At 37.9% G+C, this 25,902-nt stretch overlaps 1 protein-coding gene across 1 annotated transcript in view; it reads left to right on the top strand.

Moving 5' to 3' along the window:
* Window positions 1–25,648, top strand: part of CPXM2 (carboxypeptidase X, M14 family member 2) — a 75,184-nt gene extending 49,536 nt beyond the window's left edge. Inside the window, exons 6-13 of the mRNA XM_080598681.1 lie at window positions 2,477–2,565; window positions 7,837–7,960; window positions 9,339–9,535; window positions 10,394–10,573; window positions 11,456–11,753; window positions 15,158–15,297; window positions 16,243–16,342; window positions 21,859–25,648. Of these exons, the coding sequence (XP_080454807.1) occupies window positions 2,477–2,565; window positions 7,837–7,960; window positions 9,339–9,535; window positions 10,394–10,573; window positions 11,456–11,753; window positions 15,158–15,297; window positions 16,243–16,342; window positions 21,859–22,112 (1,382 nt within the window). The 3' untranslated portion in view covers window positions 22,113–25,648. The remainder of the gene's footprint in view (window positions 1–2,476; window positions 2,566–7,836; window positions 7,961–9,338; window positions 9,536–10,393; window positions 10,574–11,455; window positions 11,754–15,157; window positions 15,298–16,242; window positions 16,343–21,858) is intronic.
* Window positions 25,649–25,902: the final 254 nt, after the last annotated feature.

The following is a 25,902-nucleotide window of genomic DNA, read 5'->3' as shown; positions in this document are numbered from 1 at the left end:
TTCCTCTGTATAAACAGGAGTGCCACAGTTTTGCAAAATCTTTCCTCCTTGGAAGAAAGAGAGGCTGTCTGAGGTGGTGTCATGAATAAATGAGCATATTTCAATTCAAATTCTTCTGTGGTTTGAGGTTCTTGGTCTTTTATTTTGTTTTACAAAATATAATTTTGCCAAGTTGGGCCTAGGAAACTGTGCATGAGATTTTATGCATTTCTACATTTTAGCCTCTAACTTTCTGATCTGTATTCCTGCTGCAGCAGAAATCCAGTAATCCAAGTCAACTCAAAGTAGAGCCTGGCAAAATATGAGTGTTAACTCTCTAGGGAGCTGTCAAATTGTGCAAGTTTTCTGAGGAAGGTCTAGAGATGCAATCATTCTCAATGTATGTTTTTTTTCAATTTCTTGACTTTTCACCAACTCTGCACTATTCAGTCATTCCCATGATATTAATTCTTGATGTATGGAAAAAGTGCCAGACTTTGAAGGAATGGGATTAAAGTATTAGGAAAAAATCAGCTGCTGTATACTTTGGCTTGTGGTGATAGAGAAAGCCTTCAACGTCCTGGCAATTTTTTGATGTTTCTTTCTATATTTTTACAACAGAGACTTTTACAATAGAGAAGATATTCCATGCAGCATTAAACACATTGTGTCTTTCTAGAAGAGGTGTTTTAATGCTGTGTTTTTTAGTCATGGATATGTTAATAAATAATTTCTGTGAATTAACATGGGCTAACCTTTAAGAGTCATCTGCAGGGTTACAGCAGCATTGTTGTTGTGGGTGGACTTGCATGATTTAGCATGCAGTTAGGCTGGAAAGAAGACTTAAACGTGCAGGTGCACTACCTGAAACTTCACCCTCTTGATTCTTCAAAACTTTGTCTTCATAAGCAAAGGAATCTTGTTTCCTCATCTGGTTAGGCTCTAATTTAAATAATTTTCCTGTTGGTTTGCTATGTAGTACTTTCTCACTGGAAATGACAGAGCACATGGAAAAAAAAAGTTGATTTTTTTTTGCCTTTTTTCAGTCCTATTTGTAGATCAGCATTCAATTGATCCTCTAGTGTTTCTGCTGTAGACTCTGAATAGAAGGAAAGACTCATGGAAATGGAAAATAAATGTGGCAACATGGGCCAGGTTAAAGCTTAATATTATTTATTTCATAAATAACTAAAATACTTCAAATTTTGCTTTCTTTACACATAAGAAAAATGCAGAACAAACCCACTTAGAATTATACGGGGAGAAGAGTTTTGAGAGTTTAGCCATTTTAACATCAGAAACATGAAACTTAAATATGTTAAGCTGTAATGTATTTTAGGTAGTTTTCCATAATTTCATGAAGCATTAGTGGTTGCAGGAAATAAACACCATTATTCCTCCTACTAATACTTATGCTCTCCCTTTCCCCTCCCCAAAATCACAACTGCTAGTTGGTACTGATTTTTATTAAAAAAAAAAAAAAGGAAAAATATACTTTTCTCTAGAGGTGGTGTCTTTTGGCTATCTTGAAACAAGATAGAATGATATTTAGCTTTTAATATTTGGCTTTTCCAATGATTTTAAATGAAATCAAGATGACTGTAGGAAGGAAAATGATTTATCATACGAGCCTGACAACCACTGATTTGACAAAAAATTACACAGATTTCCAGACATTCTGAATAGAACAAAGTAAGGAATTATTTTGTTTTCCAAAAAGCTTTGTTTATCTCTAAAATCATAATAAATTAACCTGGAACATATATCAGGAAATATAAAGCTAAGCAATGACAGTCTTAGCCTATATTTTGTTTTTGTTTTTCCAGGTGAATGGCCAAAGCACTCACCTGAAAAGTCAAGGACAAAAAATTGTTTTTGTTCAAGCCATGTATACACCTTTGATGTTACAAAACATATGAACTATAAATTATATCAATACAGAAACAATTGTGTTCATTGTAAAGTAAAAAGGAATTTAAACTACCATAAACATTTTTAGGAAAACAATTAGAAATATGTAATTTGTGCAGCAGTTTCTCTCTCTAAGAGATGCGTAGACAGAAACTACTCATCAAGCAATCCCATTCTTCATAATAGAAAATTAATCAAGTGGACACAAAACATTTAATGGAGCTTTCTCCTCTGATGTGATTTTTTTTTCCCACTCTTACCTTGCATCTGACTCATGATTTGCCTGTCTTTTGCCCTCCTCTGTAGCCTGAGGATGCCCTTTTGCTTTTCTGTTGAAGTTTAGCAGAGTAGCTGTCTAGCAAGCTGATGTCTGTTGCCTCCTTGCTTCTGTTTGAATCAATATGAATTGATTTGTGCTGAAACAAGAATTATTTCAAGTGTGTTGTTTCTTTGAGCTTTGCTTTTGAAATCCTGTATACAACTGTGGAACTCAGATTTCCATGTTCTATGCATATGTTATTGTTAAGAATCTTTATATCTGAAATGGCTAAAAAGTACATGAAAATTCTTTTATTTCTCTTCTTAGACCCAAATAATTATTACCACAGAAGAAATGAAATGACAACCACAGATAATCTTGACTTCAAGCATCACAACTACAAGGAAATGAGGCAGGTAGGTAGAGTCTACCTACTTGACAATAGGGTATTTCCAAAATATGTTCCACTATTTTGCTTCAATGTATATTTGAGTGGTGAATGTTAGTTATTTCTCCTTTCTAGTTTGACCTTGACCTAGCCATCAGAATTCTTGTATCTTTCAACTGTTTGGGATAACTACAAAAAATTATAAAGAGTAAAATTCTGCGTTCAGAATAGTGAAAATCTCCAATGGAAATTGGAAAATTTTCTTTTCCGGAATTGGAAATTCTACATTGGAAATCTTTTGTTGACCAGAAATCTTAAGGAGGAAAAAATAAAATAAATCCTGTTGGTATGATTTTAAATCTACCAGCACTGTTAATCTTGTTTCTTTAACTTCAAATAAGCAATCTTTGTTCTTGTTTTTGTTGTGGTGGTGTTGCTTTTTTAATCTTGCTTCATATCACCACAGAAATAGGTGTGGGTTGCGCTAAGGAAATGTTTCTGCCTGCTTTCTCTTCAAATATAAAGATAATGTGTTTGGACTTGAAGTGTGTGAATCATTTGCTGTGTGCTGAATTTTCAGTATATTTATACTGCATGAATCACCGTTCATTTTTATTGAGCAATTGTGTACTGAGTCACACACTTATTTCAGTAGAGATTTCATGGCCTATATTTCTTAGCACAAAGATTAGACAAGTAGAAACTCAATTGGCATAATTACTGCCAAGAACAATAAAGTAAAGGGTATTTTAGATTCTCTTTGCAGAAAGACAGGTTGGTCAGGTTAGAAAGATCTTTGGAAAAAAATGCAGCTTTAAAACAGGATGTTTTTCCACTTTTCATATAAGTAGAAAATTTTCAACTGTGGTCAAGAGCTGGTCAGTTGTGACCTGTCGTGTTCTCATTGTAGTCTGTGTTTCTGTGGGTGAAACAGTGTATTTAGAACTGATTGGATTCTAATCGGGTTCTGCTGCTTGTAGGCAGAAGATTGTGGGCTGGGTTGCAATAAGTCTTATATCATCTAAACTGCTTTTTAGTGATAACCGCAGAACTTAATAATTTCTTTCCTGAGTGTAAAATAGAACAGTAACTGTCAATTTCCAGAGTTAACTCCATTTTTTTTTTTTGGTAACACAGTGTTGTTATCAGTTTTATTAGCTGCTTCACTGCCAATCATCTCAGAAAAGCACTGTTCTTTGAAGTTATTTATCATAAATATTGAGGAAGGAGGAGGAGAGTGTTCCCTGGGCCATGTTTTGGAAGCATTGCATTACAATATGTCAAGTATTTGTGTGAGGGAGGAATTTTCTCAGTGTCAGGTTATTTTAATAGAACTCTCTGTTTAGGAAGATGAAATTTATAGTACCAAATTTTTCTTTCAAAAGAGCCCTCAGGAATCTTCTTTCAGTCAATAGGAACACTCACTGTATCCTATACTCAGCAGTAGGGATTATTTTGTAGTCCAAGAAGTATAAACACCATGTACTTATACTGTATAGCAAGGTTTTAAAATGGCTGATGAATAGCACTGGAAATAGTTTGAGATGGACATTTGAGTACATCTTTTGTCTGTGTATACTCAAATCAGTTGTATGAAAGAATGGAAAACCCATCCCTTCTAATAAAATGAAACACCTGATTAAATTGAAGGTATGAGGGAATCCTGTGAAAGTATCTGAAACTAATATATTTTTTCTGTATTAGGAGTACCTATTCTAAAATAGCTTTGAACTTCAGAAGAAGGTGAATCTGAATCTGGTCTGAAGCTTCAACCTTGTCTTTGTAACAGAATGAAATATCTAACCCCTGTCATACCTGCCTTAGGAAATAAGAGCGCTTATTTTATATCTAGTTAACTGGACATGATTCTTACCTTTGGGAAAAGTCAGACTACAAGCACTCCTGAAGTCATGTTGGTCTTCATGGCAAGAGTTTTTTATGGAAGTGATGCAATGATAATGCAGAAAGTTCTTCTAACTTGAGCTTTATATATTACTTTATGAACATATCTGAGGGTGAAACAATGAAATCTAGATGACTAGGGCAAAACCCAGGAAACATCTTGGGTTGCATGCAAGACCAGATTGACTGTCTCTAACTCTGAGCTCGAAGAGGAGGCAATTTCTGGTTTGACCCTAAGCAGAATAAAGAATGCAGAGTTTTTTGTACTTGCTCTGTTGCAGGACTCAGATAGCCAAAAGATCTCCATAGAGGATAAATAGCCCTAAACTGAAAGTCATTGATAGGAGAGCCATTTTGCCTCCTCTAAGTTTAGATAGCACTCAGACCTACAATCAATAAATCTTTTATTCAAAACTAAATGATTGGACCTTCAGACATCAGTTTTGCAGGGCTGCTTCAAAGAATGCTTGCAGTCTTTCCAAAGTGCTAATAGGATAAATAATAGGTAATGACAAACAAACAGGAGCTGTCCGATAAGAGCTACCAGTGAGCATAACTCTGGAAATGTTTTACAATCCTGCTGGTTGTTAGTAAAGCCCTGATGGACTATTATCTTCAGTTGTCTTTGACAGTTTGTATATGTGAAAACACTGACATTTTAGGTGACCTATTGTGCTGCTTGTAGGAAATGGGCACGAGAAAAGCAAATACAAAATATGTTCGTTTCCCATTTTGTATTTGTATATAAGCACGTAGCTACCTTACCATATCTGCACTGTCAACAAAAGGGCTGACATAAAGCCCACTGCATAGGCCCTGATTCAGGAAAGTTCTTCATTCAACTTAGGAAATTAGTCACATGTTTGAAATTAAACAGATGGTTAGGAGTTTACTGAGGCCAATACAAATATTTTCACTGATTATAACGTGTTTTGAACTTGGTTCTAGGCATTTTTCTTGCTAGGAATGAAATTTAACATATTCTTAACCACTTTCCTTAATCGATGCCGTGGATATCCTATGCCTATGTAGTACCAGGCACATAAGAAAAGCTTCTGCACTATGGAATGATTTCACAGAGATCTCTGCAAGGACAAGCTTAACTTCCCTATTTCAAACTTGGAGAGCTGCATGGATGCAGGAATGCATCAGCTGGAGGGAAGCTTCCTGGTCTCAAGAGTAAGGAGAGGTGTGCGCGGAGCTGAGACAGTTACATTATTTACACATTAGAGGAAGAGGATTTTAGCCTTATGGAATAGACCTAGTTTTAAATTCAATATTTGTACTCATTGGCAAAATTAAAAAAAAAATACATATATATATATATATATTTATCTCTGTGGAGAAAAAGATGGTATCTTGTCCAACAATGATCCTTTTCATCCTATTGTCAGGATGACTACTAATAATTCACACACAGTAACATTTAGATTAATGATGGTCTGTGAGGCCCTGTTAAGAGCTCCATGGCTCCATATCCATTGATAGTATTTTTGGTTCATTGTGAGCAGGTTCAGGTGCAGCAGCTCTTGACCATGGAGATTTAAAGTGGTCTGTCAAAAAAATGGGTTTTGACTTGTTAAACATTGTGCTAGAAAATGTAAAATAATTTCCTCTGATTCTTATATGTGTGTTAGCTGGAACAGCAAATGAAGGTATACCCATTTACAGACACCCAAAACATTAACAAATAATAATAATAATAAATCCATGGAAATAGCCGGGTACTCATAATATCAGCACATTAATGATGATGATAATATCTGGGTACATTTTTCAGATGAGTGCTGAGCTTAAGTTTACAAAAGAAATTGTTTCTCATATGTATAAAACTAACGTACAAGATGAACAAACCTGAAAATCTCTTTGGTCTCTTTGCATGATTATAAATAGAAGTGAAGTCTTTTATGAGAGGAATTCTAATGATGTTCTTTCCAATGTGAATTGTGTTTCCAGTTTGATTTGCTAAATGGTGGCATGGGAATTGGACACATCTAATTAATGTATTTTTTAAATCATCTGCTTTGTTATCATCCAGTATTGTCTCTATATTAACACTGAGCAGAGGTTTTTTATCCTCCTGCAATCCTTCTTCAATAATATATTCACCCTTGTTTGCGGAAACGTTGTCTAATTAATAGTGCCTAGGGTTCCAATTTACGGTAAAGTCCTTATTTCTTTCTTTAATCCCTTCCATTAAAAAAAAAAATCAAAACCGATAAATTTTGTCATTTAAAGCTACTTGCAATAACTTCTTAGTAAGAACACATCTTTTCAGTCTTGTTTGTGAATTTTAATGTTCACTTGAAATGTCACAGTGAAAATTGGTTTTGTTTGTTTGTGGGATGATTTAGACAGCAGTTATCCTTATCTGGATGACATCTGTGTACCTCCATTGATTTAAACATAACTACACCACTTACCATGACCTTCCTTATGCACTTTATTAAGCAGTATAGCTATTTGATTATGTTTTGATTATGTCATGCAATATCTGTAGAAACGATGAATAGATTTTGTCTATAGGTATGCCTTCAGACTGGTTGTCGGTATTGCCATTATTTTTTGCTCAAACCTGGTATATCAATTCAGGGGAATCTGATATAACAGTTTTTCCTGGAGTATATTGTGCTGTGTTTACAGGAGACATTCAGATAACACCTATCTTGCTGTTTTGGCCACAACAACACTGCCTACAGTAATGATTTTACACCTATGAAATTTCATATTGTAATACAGGGGTGGGCTTGATTTCTGTCTCGGTGGTGGAAGGTGTAATGAGAATTCTTTGGGACAGTGCTGTTTAAATGGATGATATTCTTTATTTTGAATGAAGTCAACACCATGTAGGGTGAAGGGGAGAGAAATCTTTACTGAGCGGTGTGTCTGTGGGAACCTGTGATGTATACACATTGCCATGCCATTAACACACTGGGTCATCTTGAGTCATTTAGCTGTATTGATCACAGAGCATCTAGGAAGAAGTGTTGGGGTGTCTAATCAGCCCCCAGCATGTAATGTTTTGAGAACATGTGTTTTATTACCTCTTGATAGTATAGGAGTAATGTAGGAGAATTTTTGTTTTGTTTTATTATTACTCCTGTTAGACTTACCCATTTTAGTTAATTATGTGATAATATTGGAAATGCGTAAGAAAGATCTGGAACCCCATCTACACTCTGCTGTTTCAGCAGACAGTATTCAATTTGTTCCAGCTGAACAAACATTGTGTTGTGTGATAGCAAAGCCATAATTTGTAAATTAAACATGAAGCTTTTACAACTAAGAAATAAAATAGAAAATGAAGAGTTTCTGATAAAAAGCAATTTGGAATAAAATAATTAATAGTCAATTTATTGATGATGCATTGTCTAACTCTATGTCATTTTTTTGGCAGTTGATGAAAACGGTGAATAAAATGTGCCCGAATATCACAAGAATTTACAATATTGGAAAAAGCCACCAAGGACTAAAGCTGTATGCTGTTGAGATTTCTGACAACCCAGGAGAACACGAAGTTGGTTAGGATTTAGTAAAACTAAATCTGTCGAAGGGTGTCAGGGTTTTTTTTTCCTCATTCTCTGTATCTGCAGTAATTATCCCTGATGGAATTATATTCATGGCAGCAATAACTTCAAATGTACGTGGGAGGAACTTCAGTGCTGAATTTCTAAATTGGGAAGAGGAGGTAGAGCACAAATAGAAAGCATTTTGAATGTGGGATCAAATTCTTTAATGATAATGACTTTTATTCTTTACAATTAAAAAAAAAAAAGTGAATTTTAGTGCTAGGGATTTATTTAGTTTTGAATGGGAATTTGCCTTTTTATATGGGAGTGTTTGCATTGCAAGCAAAGACAGGTGAGATTTTTCACAGTGTTCTTTCACCGGTGAGTAGTGGGGTATAATTTCCTACGGTAATATAGTCCTTCAGAACAGAAAGTCATTCAGTCTTCAGTCATTCTGTGGAGATGAATAAAGAACTCATTGTGATCTGTTTAGGTCAGCTGTTGGTATAAAGGTGACTGTGCTCTACCATACCTGTGAATACCTCAGTAGGTGCCCACCCCATGTGAGGAAGAGTGCTGCAACGTGCTCCTAAGACATCTCTCTTCTCTGCTGTAGGGTACGGAGCTGAGCATACGACATCTGTCAGTAGACTTGGGGCTGATCTTAGTCCCTCAATCTCTCACCCCCTGCTACTGAGGGTAGAGATAGAGACTGCATCTTGGGCCAGGCAGCTGGGAGGGTAGACCCAGGCACAAGTCATAGGTTGTCCATTTTGGATCTGTTGTATTTGGTGTTTTCAAGTATTATTCCTACAAAGGACAATTGAATTATGCTTTTTTGAATAGCTAGTACTTTTCCTAATAATTTCTGACATTTTGTAGTTGAGTGCAAGTATTGTAGAATATATAATGTATAATCTTGAGAAATACATGTGAACCTGTTTTGTGATTAGTGAAGGAAAAGGAGTGTGTGAAGTCAGAGATCAATCAGATAATGTTACTGGCTGATTATCTTTTCAGAGCCTTAATATCTGTCCAAATGAATTACCAGCAAGGTATTTTTCATGTTATTTTTACACTATCAGAATGTCTAAGATCTACATTCGCAATTTCAGCTTTCTGCAGGTAATTAAAAATTAGTTTTTAGTGGAAAATGGATGTTGAGATTTTTACACAGTGACTTTTAGACATTACTGATACTGATGAGCCTGTTGTAGAAAGTGTACAGAAAGTAATTATTTTTTTCTTATATATTTTCACCTATCATTTGTTCAGTTAAGGCATTTCTCTAACCTGTCTTAAGTGAAAAATTGCTGATTGACATCAATGAGTTTTAAGTAGATCCTTGATTTGCTGTTCTGACTACACTTCTGTCCTATGTGTTTGACAGGTGAACCAGAATTTCGGTACATTGCAGGAGCTCATGGGAACGAAGTGCTTGGGCGTGAGCTGATCCTTTTGTTGATGCAGTTCATGTGTCAGGAATACCTTGCTGGGAACCCACGCATTGTCCACCTCATTGAGGATACAAGAATTCACCTTCTTCCCTCAGTCAACCCGGATGGATATGACAAGGCATACAAAGCGGTAATATGGAGGAATTATTTAGTTCAGTTAGGTTAATGAAACAAGCAATTTATTCTTATTTGTTCCAGGGATCAAATTTTACAAGCAATCAGAAGAAATAAGCTTAAAAGATAAAACCAAAATCATGCAAGCAAAAATAAACCACTGGAACATCTTACCTGGGGAAAAAGCATGAAACAATTTTTTTATGTGATGTTGGCTAGTATGAGGAAGTATATGGAAAGGAGGGGCACTAAGACTGGCAGAACAAACCATGCTGAGGTGTACAGATTTCTGAGGTGTACAGATCAGTGGAACACCATTATGGAAAACAAAATTCATGCAGCCTGTTTCTCATGGGAAACCAAACTTAAGCCTATGAAAATTTGTGTTTCTCTGCAGCTGAAAATTAATAGTACACCTTTAAGAAGTGCACAGTGTGTCAGGCGTTGTAATAATTCAGTCTGGAAGAAGACAGACAGCAGAAGGAAAAAATTCAGGGGCTCTATTCAAATGCACTGGAAAATCTTCCAGGGCAGTCTATAGCTGCAGACCAGAATACAAAAGCTGCACTCACAGCCATGAAGGGATATGTTATCTCTAGTGCAACTCGGGAAAAGTAGTCTTCAGTAGAAACCTTTAAAACAAAACAGAATATTTTGTCTAATCCCTGATAATTTTTTATTTTTTCCTGGCTTCTGCTTTATCTCATTCAAGGTTTCACATGAAATAGGAAAAAGAAAAAATCGGTTAAAGAACTAATTTGTCTTTCTATTTCTCTGTATGGAATTATGTTTGCTGCATCCCCAAACTCTTTTCTGGGGGACCACAGGTTGTCATGTTCTGAATGACCTTTTTTTTTTTTTTTTTTCCCCTAAGGGTTCAGAATTAGGGGGCTGGTCTTTAGGACGATGGACTCAGGATGGCATTGACATCAACAATAATTTCCCTGATTTAAACTCTTTGCTTTGGGAGTCTGAAGATCAGAAGAAGAGCAAAAGAAAAGTTCCAAACCATCACATTCCCATTCCTGACTGGTACCTGTCTGAAAATGCCACTGTAAGTAAGGCTCGCTCTGGAGAGAGGGGAATACAAAGCCCAGGGCAGGCTGAAAGACTGAGCTTTATGCTTCTCAAGACATGAGCAGCTTGTAGGTGAGGTTGCATACCTGCTCTAGGCTTTCTTGATAGTCAGTGGAAATAAAATTGCACCTCAAAAGCATGATTAGGTCCCATGCAGAGGCTGCTTGGGAAGGGAAGGGCTTCCTGGAGCATCATCTTTTCCCTGGGCTGTTTTGAGAGCCTGGGGGACTTGACAGCCAAATTTGAGGATGAAGCAGTAAAGAAAGGGAAACGCACAACAGGGCCCAGCTCTGTGAACCAGACTGCTCCCTGTCTTTGCTGCATGGATGAGCTCTTAGTCACTATCAAGTTTTCTCCCTTTTTTTTTCTTGTTGTTGTTTAAAATAACATAATGCAAAAGCACCACAGTGGCTTATGCTAGCCATGTTTAAATTTAACTTATTTTTGCATGGCATTTTAAACAACTATTTATAGTGTCTGAGCTTCCCCTGTTTTGTAGGAAGGCACTTAACTGTGACAGTTCTAAGGGCTTTAGAATTATTTCCATGCTTAAAATCCCTCGTTTTGCACACTTGTTTCAGCTGATGCCAGTGGGCACAGTGTCATGGTCTGACATCTTTCCGGGTAGCTGCTCTAGATCGTTCCTTCTGTGCAAATTAAAAATATTAAGGTTGTTTTAGTTTTTGTAGATTGTCACTGGAATTGAAGATGAATCTGGCAGGCACCACAATTAACAGAAGCTTTTCTTGTTGGCCACATGTCTTGTGCTGGCTACTCACTCCATGTTAAGCAACTCCCCGTCTACCTTTCAAAGAAGATTATCAAAACTCACAGGCTGAAACAAAGCTCTTTCTCTCAGGTGGCCGTTGAGACGCGAGCAATAATTGCATGGATGGAAAAAATTCCTTTTGTGCTGGGTGGCAATCTGCAGGGAGGAGAGCTGGTGGTGGCGTACCCCTACGACATGGTGCGGTCCCTGTGGAAAACCCAGGACTACACACCCACCCCAGATGACCACGTCTTTCGCTGGCTTGCGTACTCCTACGCCTCCACGCACCGACTGATGACAGATGCGAGGAGGAGAGCGTGTCACACAGAGGACTTCCAGAAGGAGGACGGCACAGTTAATGGAGCGTCATGGCATACCGTAGCTGGAAGTAGGTGTCTGTGGAAACTGCTATCCCTTGTGGCATTATCGTGCTGAACGTGATAATTCCATCATTGTCCGCTATACGTAGCAGAGGTAAAGGTGGTGAAATGTGCTCCAAGAGGAATATTTTCTCATCTGAAAGCCTGTCATGAGGTATCAGCGGATTGACAGAGACCATGTCATTAATACCCAATAGCCATTACATTTACTACCCAGGTTTCCAAAAGTGCATGTGCAAAATGTCAATATATGGATTCCATACATTCAATATGGTTTGCTGGGGGAACAACAATGCAGCCCAAACCCTTTAGCAGGGGGAACCTGTCAACCTTTTGCCCTCTCAGAAGGTGTCATCAGAAAGCTGCTGCCAAAGAGCAGAGGTAGCCAGTGCCAGAGCCGAGGCAGAGACTCCCAGAGGGGCCTGGGCCCCCTTGGTAACCCTCAGACAGCAAAACTGTGATTTCAGCCTCTGCTAACTGCATTCATTTGCAGACCAGCCCCCATTGACGTTCATTTGAGTTGTAAAGACATACCACAGAAAGCTACTGCTTGTTTGCACCCCTCCTATTTTTAAAAGACCTGGACCACTTGTGCTTGAACTTTGACTGGGCTCCACAGGCATTTTTGCTAACAGAATAAATTACAGACTGCCTCATTTGCTGTGTGCCCAAGCCTGTCTCCCTGTCAAAGAGTGCAAAGGGGAAGCTGTGTCCTGTAATGCAGACAGAGCATCAGTTTCCACGGAAGCCCAATTAAAGGCACATTATTATCCCCGACAGGTACAGTTATCTCTATGGGTGTACACTCAAGCAGACTCTGAACAGGCACTCTGCTGAATCATCACAGTTCTACTCAAAAACTGCTTCTAAGTGACAACATTTTCTGTGAAATTAAGAAGTAAGCAGTGTACCTGCCACCACTTGAATAACAATAGGAGCCACTGCAGCCCTAATGGCAAACAGATGCAAGAAAGCAGCTGTGCAGACACATTTTTGTTGGAGCTGGCTCGTTTGTAACTCGCAGGTAGTTTCACTGCACAAACATTTCTAGGTTTTGGACACATCTTTTACATTGGCCTGCATACAGTTAATGCTGGCCAGCCATTGAGGACTAGAGCCAAGAATTAACTTTTCAAATATTTTTTTCAGGAGGTTAAAAAGTGCTGGGTGAATTTGGGGGGAAGAAAGATTGAACTGCTCGGATCATAAGGCCAGTGTCCAATGATACATTTCTATGCATTTCTGCAAATTCTAAAAAGAACAACAAAAAAACCCTCCAAATTCTTAATGCCAACTTGACTGCTTAATTATCTAATTTATGAGCTTAATTTTCCAAAGTGCTACAGAAACATAATTGTGAATCGATACAGAAAAGATGGCACTGGCCATGTCACTGACAGATATTGCATTAAGTTACATTAGGTAATGGTGTGCAATATAGATGGTGTGTAGTATCTTGATTTCTTAGTAACAATTGCATATTGGATTTGGTTCATCTGTTCTATTTTATTGAGTTAGGATGTTTCTCATTATATTGTACATCCTGCTTTATGCCATTATAATAAGACTTCCAAGACTGTCTTTGAGAAAAATGCTTGGATATTGCTTTTACCTTTGTTCTTTACACCTTGGACTAAACCTCACACAATGTTTCCATGCAAGCTCACCCTTCAACCTGAAGGATGGTTTTAGACCTCTTCTCTACGTAGAGAAATGGAAGAGAATGATTTGTATGGCAAAATATAATATGGCATATATAAATGTTTACACGTATACCTACACATGCACACATATATATACACAAATTTTACAGCAGACAGTTAATCAACAGTACCTTGCAATGTAAAGGGTTATTCAAATATGATCCCAGATTTGTACACAAATTTCTCATGGACCTTTTTCATTCCATTTCCTCTGTTTTTCCATGACTGTATATATGTAGTTATGTAGGTCACTCAACTTTCTGTTTATTTACCCTTCAGTTCAATGCATAACAGTTTCTTCTCCAAAGAGCTGCTTGCTTAACGTCTCATGTCAAGGTGACACACCTGAATATTGTTGGCAATGGGCTGCACTGTGCTTTTGCTGACCTTGAAGCTGCCTTTCCTCTCTCTCCTCACCCACTGTGTTGCGTGGCCTTGCAGTGGCCATGCACATAAACCTTTCGCTGCTCATGCCATGGGAAAAATTTGTAAGGGATTTTTCCGATTCCTTTTCAGCACCAGAGAGTCCCTAGAGTAGTTGGTACACCACAGATATCACACATCTCCCAGTGCCTTTGAAAGCCAGCCATACCATTTCCTGCACGTATTCTGGGCGGCAATGAATGCAAGTTTTTCAGCAATTTGACATTATAATATTTCTGCAGTGGATGAACTACACAAAGACACAGAACATATGAATATTTTATTTCCAGTGTTTTTGAGGCTGGATTTGCCTGTTCAGACACTACATGGAAAATTGCTCTTGGCAACATTAAGCCATTTTCTAAAATAAATGTATTAAAACTGATCAATTACTGTGTGTTGCAAAACATCTCGCAATAGACTAATCAGGGTGCGATATAGTATGTGAGGGGAAAATAACCGTGACTGTTCCTCAAATGGAAGGGAAGCACAGTTATGCAGAGTAGCATATGCCACTGTCTGATATTTAGGCTTTTTCCATCAACAAATGTGAAAAGTGTAACATCTGTATTACATAATCCTCCTGCTCTGCACCCAGAAGGCACTGAGGGCTCGTTAAATACTTGGCTACTGCTCTGTGGTAATTGGACAGGACAGGATTTTTTATCTTCTTTTTTTAACTCTTTCCACTCAAAACCGCTTGATGAATGCATTTCCTGCTGATCTTTGGTGTTGTAAAGAACAACACCTAATGTCATTAATAAACATTTGTTTGAATAATCTTTTATTATTAAATGCAAGCTTCTTACTGTAGGGAGAGACCTACTTTCCTAACATCTTTCTGGTGTGCTCCAATCTTCACCAGTATCTTAGAAACCTTATCTGGAATTAGTTTACATCTTATTTTATTCTGTTTTCTGCTAAATATCTGATTCCTTTAAGTTTTATGATGGCAGAAGGGCACAGCTCTCTGCATCAAAGGAATTGGGGATGCAGTGCTGGGGTGGACCAATGACCCCAGCTGTCACACTGTGGTCTCGTGTCCTCTGTTTTAAGCATATAGAGGAGATGCTGTCTTTACTCTGCCCTTACTCTGGTGCTTTGTTACAGGAGACAAGGCATTCCTGAAAAAAAGATTTTCCTTGCCAGATCTGCAGACTAAGCCAGCTAGATAAAATCTCAGTTTGTGCTTGAAAAAGTTGTTTACTTTGCATAAAATCACCAGATCTGATTAATAGATTAAAAAAAAAAATTTTTTTTGTTTCTTTTTTATCCCTTTCTGACAGGCATAAATGACTTCAGCTATCTGCACACAAACTGCTTTGAGCTGTCCATCTACGTGGGCTGTGACAAGTATCCCCATGAGAGCGAGTTGCCTGAAGAATGGGAGAACAACCGGGAATCCCTGATCGTTTTTATGGAGCAGGTATTTGATAGAAGAAGAACTCCTGAGTAACTTGATGACTCCTTTCCGACTGAAAGAGAGTTGAAGGAGCAGCTCTGGCTTTCCCTGAGGTTGCTGTGACCATTTGTGCTGAGCCTTGTTGGGGCTGAGGCCCAGCGGAGCAGTGCTGCTGCCGCGATGCAAAGCAGGAGCTGAGCCTCCTGCTGCTGCCTTCAGCATCTCCCAGCCCTTGCCCCTCATGCTGTACTAATGCTGTCAATGAGGTTTTCAAAGCAGTCTGGGGTTTCTGATGTATTTCTCACTTGGCTGTAATTATTGTCCTGCTCTGGCAGAAGTTTCTACTCAAGCTGCTAGGTGGCTTTAGGAAGTCAAATGTAGTTTTTAGGCTTCACGCTCACATTGTATTCCCATGAAGGAGAAGCTGTCTGCATTGTGCAAATATTTCAGCTGTAACTATGCTTATGTGAAAAACAGAAATGGCCCCTATAACGTGAAGTCTGTGCCATACAGCCCCTGCAATTTCACTGGGATAACATCTTCCCTTCAACTTCATAGGCTTTTTCAAATTAAGGTTTCACTAACACTTCAAATGATAGAAAATGCATGATTATTGATATTTATGAAAGAAAGCTGAACTGCAAGCAACACTGGCATATAATTTCAGACAGACTGTCTTAATTTCAGAGGACAAAATAACAAAGCTCGTTAAAATTTAGCAAGTGTGCAGAGCTTGCCAGGAAAGAGCACCTAAAAACCCTTTGCTTTTTTATCTGCTTTTTAATCTGTTTCTTGAATTTGATGTTTCTAGGATCCCAAAAGAATTTGTAAATTGATTCACAAGCATGAGCCCCAAAACAAGAATAGGATGCACGTAATTCACATGAGGAATTAATGATTTGCTGCATCTTCCTAATGATGGTACTGCTCATTGCTGTGTAATATTCATTTATTTATTTCTCCTAATAGGTCCATCGGGGCATCAAAGGCATAGTGAAAGATGTACATGGAAGGGGAATCCCAAATGCCATTATTTCAGTAGAAGGTGTTAACCATGATATTCGCACAGGTAATAATAATAATAAAAGTAAAAATAGATTTAAAATAGAAAGTCAGTAGAAATGAACGATTTTATGGTTAAAAACAAAAACAAAACAAAAAAAAAAACACAGAACTTCATTACAACTTAAAGTCTTTTCTGAGTAAAACCAGCAGAGATGTAATCCAAGGAGTGCATTGCAGAAGGGATGGTATTTGGGGAGCTCTTTCTCTCCATGGCGTAGCTGCATAGACGAGAACAGAACTATGGCTTTCCTTTTGGACTTGTTCCTCTTCTTCCTACCTTTTTTTGAAGTATTGAGCAAATATCCTTGTATCTGCCCAAAATCTATAGCCTGAGTAAGGCTGTGTTAAAAGAGAAGTCATTCTTCCTTTTCTCATGAAAAGGTAATGTAGCTCTAACCCAGAGTAATTGCAGCACGGCTAAACAAGGCTGTAGTAGTAGCTCGTTGCACAGAGTGCTTCTCTGGCTGTTATGTTGTGGGAATGTGTTGGAGATGTGGTCCAGAGCTGTGTCCAGAGGAGGAACAGCTGCTACAGGAAGAGGAGTTTTACATGTTGCAGAGCCTTCTGCAAAGTGTCATAAAAGATAACCTGATGGGGCCCAGCTGAAACAAGGACTTGAATGGGTGGATTGCAGCCCAGAGAATCACTGTTCTATATGTATTTAAAAAAAAAAAAAAAATGGACAAATGGATAGTTGCCTTGTTTGTACAGCCTTGGTCTATACCCAGACACAGATGTTTATATTCAGAGTAAACTCCAGGCCTATTTAATGGCCTGGCAAGGAGTCATGGTTCTAAATAAAGTACTGCTTTAAATAGATACCAGCAACTACAGGATTAATGGTAATACCCGAAAACTGTTGTTGGCAGGTTGGGGGCTGGATAGTGTCCATTGGCTGCTGTGTTTGTGTAGGTCCTATACAGTCATTTATGAAATGGTCATCACTGTGCTTGTGAGCTCTGTCGTTAGAGAAACCACAGAGGGTCTGGAGCAGGGAGAGGAGCATGAGAAAGGAGATGGCCAAGCAAGACCTGTTGTTAGCAAGAGTCTGTCCGATTGCTTGCCGCCGAGGTACAGGATGCCACATTGATATGTTGGCTGATTCCAGGTTATAGAGCATAACCGAGCGTTAGATAAGAGACTTCCAACTCTTCAATGTTTTATCTGAGCAGATAATAAATCTTGGAATATCTAACTTAGTTTAGAATTAATTTTACTTCAGTGCTACCATGTCTCTGTTGTGAAAGAAAACATTGGATGGCAGATACTTAATTAGGCAATAATGACTCTTCCTTAAATATTTCAAAATGGGACCAGTGGGAAATGATAGTGGGAATGAAAGTAATCAGTTGGTCTTCCCTATCTTGGAAAACTGCCATAAACGGTAAGTTGCATTGCTCTGGTAATGGAATTAACATATTACTCTGCCTGAGACCAAACAAATGCAAGAGGAAATTAATCTCCAGCTCTCTGCATACTGGATTGTTACACTAAATAAAAATCAACTGTTTAAAAACAATGGACAAGCATACGGAAATGAGTCCTGGTAGCATGGTAATAAATGTGCAAGGTTCCAGAACCCAGCTTGCAACTCTTGGGAAGCTTACAGCTGTTTGGATGAGGTGTAGAGCTGAGCTTCTGTGGCTAATGTCAATCTGAAATTCTTGGTACAAGCAAAAGTAATCGTTTCATTATTTTTGTTTGTTTACTTAAGGAGAAGTACTGAATTTGACACTGTTTGTGAATCACTTTATAGATTGGAAAGAGGGAGTTCTATCTTCTTTTATATTACACAGATAACAATGTATATGTTGGTCTTGAAACTGCAGAATTTATGGTGCAGAATAAAAGCTAAAATGACAACATTAGAGAAAGAAGGCAAATTGTCAGCATTTGTCTTTCATTTATACGTTTTAAATGAAAAATTAATCCAAATGGAAGAAGAATTGTGGCCACTATCTTTATTCATTTAAATGTTGTTTAAAGTGATCTAGGCTGTAAGGTACCTGCTTTTTCTTTGATACACTGATGTGGTTGGCTACCCTGTACAGCAGACAAAATTGTATGTAAAGGTATCCTAATAATATTTGTTTGAGAAAATTTCTCCGCTCTTTTCTGTGGACAAAAAAAAAAGAGTGCACAAAAAGTCCTTTATTTTCTCTTGGAAGTACAATATATCTTATTGAAAAAGGATACGGGTGGCACTAAACTGATAATATTAACAGGCTAATTGAAATTATTGATTTAGAGAGTAAGCTTTATGGAAGATTATTCCATTTTCTTTTGATGTAGATGCAATTATTGCTTCACTCTGATTGCATGGTGTTACAGTTAGATGTGGACTATGCACTATGAGATAACCTTCAGAAAAGAGTTCTTTGATTGGATGGACAAATGTACTGGACACTCTTTTTTCCCCACATTGCAAGTGCAGGCAATTATTTGGGATGCCTTCTTGATCCCACTAGCAGAGGTCAGTGGACTTTCCATTACAAAGGGAAAGGAATTTGTAAAATGCTTCTGATTTACTATGGCCTCTGGGTGTATCAGATCATACTCCAGTGGTATTTTTCCAAGTACCTGGCAAAGGGTTATATTTTGTTTTCTATCACCTGCTTGTTTTTGCAGTGCTTTAGCTCATTTTTAATTTATTCATTTTTTGGATGGGTAGATCAAATGTGCCCTGTTACCAGAGTAGGAAGCAGACTTGAGCATATTCTGTCATTTTCAAAATTGTGCCAGCATTTCAGGTTTGGATCACTCAGGTGGAAGTACAAGGATAGGGAAAGAGCCTCTCGATACAGAAATTAACTCAGTGGCACCTTTTCATGATAGTACAGAGCCTCTCCTCCCGCACCCACTGGGCAGCTCCAATAATTGCTGCAATGAAAAGTAACTGGAAGGTGGAGTTTCTAGTGTTTTAAATGTTTGTATATACTACCAGGAGAGAAACAAGCAAGTCAAATGTCATTACAGAAAAGACCACCTTCCAAAAGCACCATTGCCTGGGGGTCTCTCTTGTGACACCTCCCATCACTGCCTGTGTGTACGCATGCATGCACCCACAGAAAGAGAAGCGACCCAACCTGTGGCAGCCTCTGACTGCTTGCAGCAAACAATTAAGACAATGCTAAACCTGGAGTATTTAATGTCTTGATCAAGAAATGTACAGTTCCCTTCTAGTGAAGCATTTCTGTACTGGAGCCTTTACCAGAATTCAAAGACAGATGCACATTTCTGTATGATTTTTGCAATTAAGCATAATTAATTTAATTTCACAGTGTTCAGAGAAAGATTTATGAATATTTTGGTAAACTTGATATGCTTTCAGCATACATTATGTAACCAAACTGAAAGATTTTGAAGTAACATTTAGTTAATATTTAATAGCATTAGTCTCAGCTAAGCATATTTCTAATGTTATAATTCTCCATTTTTTTTTCTTCTTGCTGACTGCCTGTTCAGTAGAGAAAAGTTAAGTTTTAGTTATTGTATGCATTGGGCATGCATCACCATGACTAGTTTTCCTGGGGACCTCTGTAGATAACAGAGTATTAGGATAATTTTAATAATGTATTTAAATTCATAACATTTAGTTAAAGTCATTTAGTTGTAAAAGGTTGATCGATCCTATCAGGCTCAAAGAGTACCCCTCTTAACTAGAGTGTTTCTGGAGTTGTCTGACACATTTAATTTCTAATATATATATATTTTTGCTGCATTTTTATTTTACCTGAATGGACATGAAAATTTCATTCCAGACCCAGCTATTGGATATGGACATAGCCTTTCTTCAGCCTTCTCCCATTGGAGACTGTTATTTTAGTAGTCTTAGTATTTGATAAAAGTATCTGTATTTTTAATTGTTTCTCTTGCCATCTGCTCTGATTTGTATTTATTTATTTTTTACCTTCTGCATCATTTAACCTAATTTTCAAAAAAATGAAACAAAAACAACCCTACCCTTTTAGTCTGGTATTAAATTCTGGGTGATGACAGCTGACAGAGGCACTAATGGCTAGTTACTTGTGAATGAAAAGGAGGTAAAACACATCGTGCTTAACAGCTTAATATCCGAATGTGTAATGGTTTCCTTGTGGCGTGTGAACTTGCAGATTTTTTCTTGGCCTTGTGCGGGGTTGTGATGAACTGCCTGCTAAATGTGTCAAAAAATTATGGGTCAGCTTTGAATCCCAGGGGCTAAAGCCAACATCTGAGCAGGGAAGAATTCACAGCCACGAGTTGGGGGCATGCAGCATTCACTAGCCATGTAGCAACATCCATAGAGACATGGCCATGGAAACAAACGTCAGTGGGAACCAAATTGTGCTTCCTTTTACTGGGCTGCAGCAAGGTCCAATGCAGCATGGCAGTGAGCACTGGCCAGGCACACCCAGGGCACATGCTGAAGGGCATTTACAGCTAAAAATGAGCCCCTAGGAACAAATTGGGCAATTTTCAGTTTTGTCTTTTGGTTAGGGTGTCAACGGACCCAACAATAAAGGAGAAGAACTAAATAAAGTGTTCCTCAAAGGATCCTTTCTAAGAGTGCCATTCCTAAGGTCTTGAGAAAGAGCAAATCTAGACCTTGGCCATCACCAAGTAGGGCTGAAGTGGCTGAAAGAAACACCTGAGCAAGGTGGTGTGCAAGAACTAACAGTATCAGGTGTGCTTGCACACAATTTCATGCTTGCAGTCAAAGGCTGCAATATCAGGGTATAGTAGGTATGGCTGTTTTGCTAATGCTTGCTGCTTGTAAACACTTTCTATTTTACAAAGGCCTAAATTAAAATCATTTTTCTTCAAACAGAAGCCAGCTAGTCTGATTTTTTCCCAAATATAATATTTTCATACAAATTGTCTTTAGTTTTTGCAACACTACATTGCAAGCAACCCAAGGCTAGTGATAGTAGGGCTGTCAGTAAATGTTAGTACTAAAAACAAACAAAAACTCTTTGTATGTAAGATGTTGCATTTCTATTTAGATATATATAATTGCATATTTGAATATGCACTTTCAGTCCACAGTGGGTTTTCCCAGGATTGGCTGAAAAATTAATTTCAGATATTGATGTTTCATTGTTTTTGGTCCTCAGCGATGTATACTTTCTGGTTAAAATAATATTTAAAAAAAAGTCTAAAACCATCCTAGTGTATATATGGGTAAACCAAGATGAACTGAAAGGAAAGCCCTGATTCAATGAGGTGTTAAAATACAATGTTTTATGCACAAGTGATTTAGTTGATTACAGTGACTCTGTTCATGCATTTACAGGTAAGCAAGTGGTGAAGTACCCTGATGAATTATAGTTTGTAGGAAAATTAGCATAATAAAGCTCAATGTAAGATTTTATGGAAGGGGATGCTTAGATCTCAGAGTCGATATGGTACACACTCTCACATAGCCCCAGCACTAACCGATGTGTGTACAGGTGGTCTGGCCGGGACCTCATGTGTGGTGCAAGTAGGTCCCTGCTTAAGAAAGGAGCCTTGTCCTAAAACCTTCCCTTTACCAAACAGGAGCTGATGGGGATTACTGGCGGCTTCTCAACCCAGGGGAATACGTGGTCAGCGTGAAAGCGGAGGGCTACACCGGCGCCACCAAGACCTGCGAGGTGGGCTACGACATGGGAGCCACCCAGTGCGACTTCACCATCTCCAAAACCAACCTGGCGAGGATCAAGGAAATTATGAGGAAGTTTGGGAAGCAGCCGGTCAGCCTGTCCCTGCGGCGGCTCCGGCAGCGGGCTCGGCAGTGGCGGCAGCGGAGATAGGCCTCGGCTCTGCCTCCATCAGCCCAGCTGTAGCAGTAGTGAGAGTTATGTAGCCCATCTCTTCATACGCATTTTCCTGCGCGAGGCCTTTCTGTTAGGGGAGCTGGATGTGGGTTTGTCGTTTTGGAGAAAAATTGGAAACAAAATTCAGTTTGAGTTGAAGAGAAATAAGCCCCAGTGTGTGGGGGAGAGGCGGGAAGAATGTAAAAAGATGTTTTGAGTTAAACTGAAGTGATTTTTTTTTTTGCCTGTGGATTATTTAATCCCTTGTAAATCTGTTTTCTTTAAATATAGAAAAGGGAAAAAAAAAAGAGAGATACTTGTAAATGAGAAATGTTGTTTTGAATGAAAAAAATGAAAAATGGTGTTTCTAAAGTATAAAATTGATATATTTTTGCAATTCAAAAAAAGTTATGACACTCTTTACATTTTATTCACATATGGGAGGAAAGCTGAGAGGGCACAGCTTCTGCTGAACATCATTAAAATTTCAGTCTCTTACCCTGAAAGAGACTTTTGGACAAGCATCATAATCTGATTCCAGAACTTAATGCCCAGAGTGTTTTCTCTTCTGCTTTAGAAGGGTGTGTTTTCTAAACCTAACAAAAAGGTTGCTTGATAAAGATCACTGCAGCGCTGTGCTATAGCACCTCCCCTCTGACCCAGGAGAAGGACTCAAAATGAAGCTTTCGTCATGGATGCAGGCTTGGTCATGGGCATGTATATAGTTCACAAATCCACTGGCAGCATCTTTTTTCTTGATTCTGGCCTGCCTATAAGTGCCTTTTGTGCTCATGCACGCCTTGTGTCCCTGTCTTCCATAACAGGCAAGAGATTTCATGTTCCTCTACATGGTCTCCTCATCTTACCATTACAGCTGCTGCTTTTCTGGCCTCACTACTCTTAGAGTTGGATTTGTGCTTTTTTATTGTCTTTTAAGTAACAAAGTTGTACAGCAGGATAGGATCGAGGTTTGGTGAAGATGCAGATCAGATCTAGGAAAGAATGAACTAAATAAACACTCATCAAACCATCAGCTGGTGAAAATCAACTTTGTTCTGTTAGCTTCAATGTCATGACCTTAGTTATCCCAAAAGAAGGGCCAGCTGTACCTTTTTAGCCAGTCAAAAATCTGTGGATAAACAAACATTTTTAATATGCATGGTAGTGAGGCTGCAATGTACACTTCCAAATAGAGTTTGTTTAAAACTTTTTAATTGCTATTACAGTTCTTGCCTATCTTGATATGATTCTTGGAAAAGACATTCACCCAGCTATCATTCAAAACAGGAAAAATAAACTAAATAGAAAACTTACTATAAAAATATTACTTGCCATCTGTACTAAATCTTTTTTCTTGTCAGCAAAGAATCTTGTAAACACAAAAGGCAAAAGATTTCAGAATGAATAATATAATCATGAACCCTTGCATAATAAATAGTCCTATTATTACATTTCATAGACAATTCCAGCCTATGTTTGTTCTGCAAATTCCATTAAATTACAGCAATGTATTTGACAGCAAAGGCACAAAGAAAATAACAGGGTGCACACAATTTTCTATAATTGAAATTATCGAACTCTAGCTCCCAGTCAGCATCATTTAAATTAAATAATAGAGGTAAACAAATAATCCAATCATCACATTAGCATTTTGAATTGTATTTTACTTTTTTCACTCTATTTACCACCTTTACAACATTCTGTGTTCCATATTTTTATTTTGAGCTACAAACTTAACAGCGAAGTTGTCAAGAAGTTTTTTTTTTAGCATCTGAGAAAGGACAAATGATATCATTCTATTTTCAGGTAATGATGAGAAACAGGTTTTTTTTTTTGTTTTTTTTTTTTGAGTAGTGACAGCATAAAAATTTTCCTGCTAATTTGCCAGCATGCCTGATTTTTTTGTTATGAACTGATGAAGTTCCTTAGGTAGCTTCTTTCTTGAATCCTGTGAAGTCCCAATCATTTTGCTGGGGGGTTGCTTGCACAAAGACACAAACAGGGAAAAGAGGAGGCAAATGTAATTCACTGATATTCAGATTGAAGGTGGAAACCACTAGCTGGACGGTCAGTCCTGGCAGGTCAGTTCTTTCTACCTTGTAATAACTTTTCAGGCTGTTCTGAGATTTGCTTTACAAACCTAACCGTCCCTATGCTCTGTTCCCAGGTATGAGGTTATCTCAACAAACAAGACATTTTTTATTCAGTAGTGAGAAGTGGATTTCATGGGAAGGCATTTGATGTCTGTTAGCTAAAATTAAATGGATTCTGATAGCTGCAGATGTCACTAACGTAAAAGCTGAAGACAGTGGCCCTGGTGTTCACTGCTGGCAGTGACTAGTGCTTGCATGTACTTGAGTGTAGCAGAACTATGACTAATGCAGGTGACCTTACTCTGTTTTGGTGCAGGCATTACTAAATAAATGGCCTCATAGACATCAAGTATAGTCATCACTGCAATTATTTTGTGATTGTTCAGCACCTTTAAACTGAACGCGCAAGTTCAAAGGAATTTTACTAGTAACTTCAGATATGTGAATATCTCATGCTGAGATAAGATGCTTATGCCTGCCCTGAATGCAATAATACCAAGATGAAGTGTGCCCTATTTGCTACTATAGTAATGCACTTGGGAGTTAAAATGTTCTTTCTTTCTTTTTAAATACATGGTACTGCTATTTAATCTCCATGTATATCCATGCCACAAACCAATAAATTCAGATGCCAGTATTTTCTGGTTATTTACTTTTTCCCCGTCTTTAAAATAGTATTTTATTCTAAATTCTGTGCTTTTTATCTCCTTCCATTTTATTGTTGTAGAAAAATTTGCAACCCTAAAGAAAAGAAAGGAAATAAATCTTAAGGATACATACGCTCCTTTTATAATTACAGTTTCATTTTAACAGTTACATATATGAGGATTTTGCTGAGCTTTGATCATTCCTGATATAAAGGGAAAAAAATGTAATTATTTCAAGTAATAAGAAATTCAGCTCCACAATCTCACCCGCACAGTAAAGGTTGAACAAATAAAAGGTTGTAACAGAACGTATTCCACTCTCTTTGATAATACCAGCCATCAGTCTTCTGCTCCTATGCAGAGCGCTGACAGTCACAAAATATAGAGTGAGCTGGCTTCTCCTTGAGTCCTCATGTGATGCCATCTAGTTATTCATCTTTTTATCTGTTTAATTACCATAATTTCTATAACCACCTCTCAGTTTTTCTCATCAATTTTAGTTACTGCAAGTATGCTAATCTCTAGAAGACATATCTTATTATCTGCAAATCGGCTTGGGAATGCTGAAGCCAATACTTCTGTATCTACTAAAACAATATTTACTTACACATGTTAGTATGAGTGTACTGGATCTTGGTAATCTCTAACTCAAATTTAATCTGCTGGCACCAGAAGTCTGGTAGGATTATCTGAGTATTGTGACATTGAACTCAGTGTGGGTAACACACACTGATAAAACTGAATGCAGATGAAGTTATTGACTACGCTGATGAAGAAATACAGTGTTTCATTGGATGTTTTAAGTCTGTTGTGTATTTTCAACTTCTCTTACCAAATACTTTCCCTTCCTTTACCCATGTATAGTTGTGGAGTTTTTTTCCCTACAAATTCAGCTCATTATTTTCAACGAATTTAAGATATCTTCCCAAAGCGTGGATTTAACTATCAGTGACAGTTACACAACCAGATTTACTTGCCTCTCATCATTCTATAGTGGGTGCTGGACTTTTTTGAGAAACACCTGAAGAAAGATGGGTTAACTTGAAA

This window comes from Anser brachyrhynchus, assembly GCF_964034855.1.
Source record: "Anser brachyrhynchus genome assembly, chromosome: 6".
Classification (NCBI taxonomy): Eukaryota; Metazoa; Chordata; class Aves; order Anseriformes; family Anatidae; genus Anser; species Anser brachyrhynchus.
This window is presented reverse-complemented; position numbering and strand designations above follow the sequence as displayed.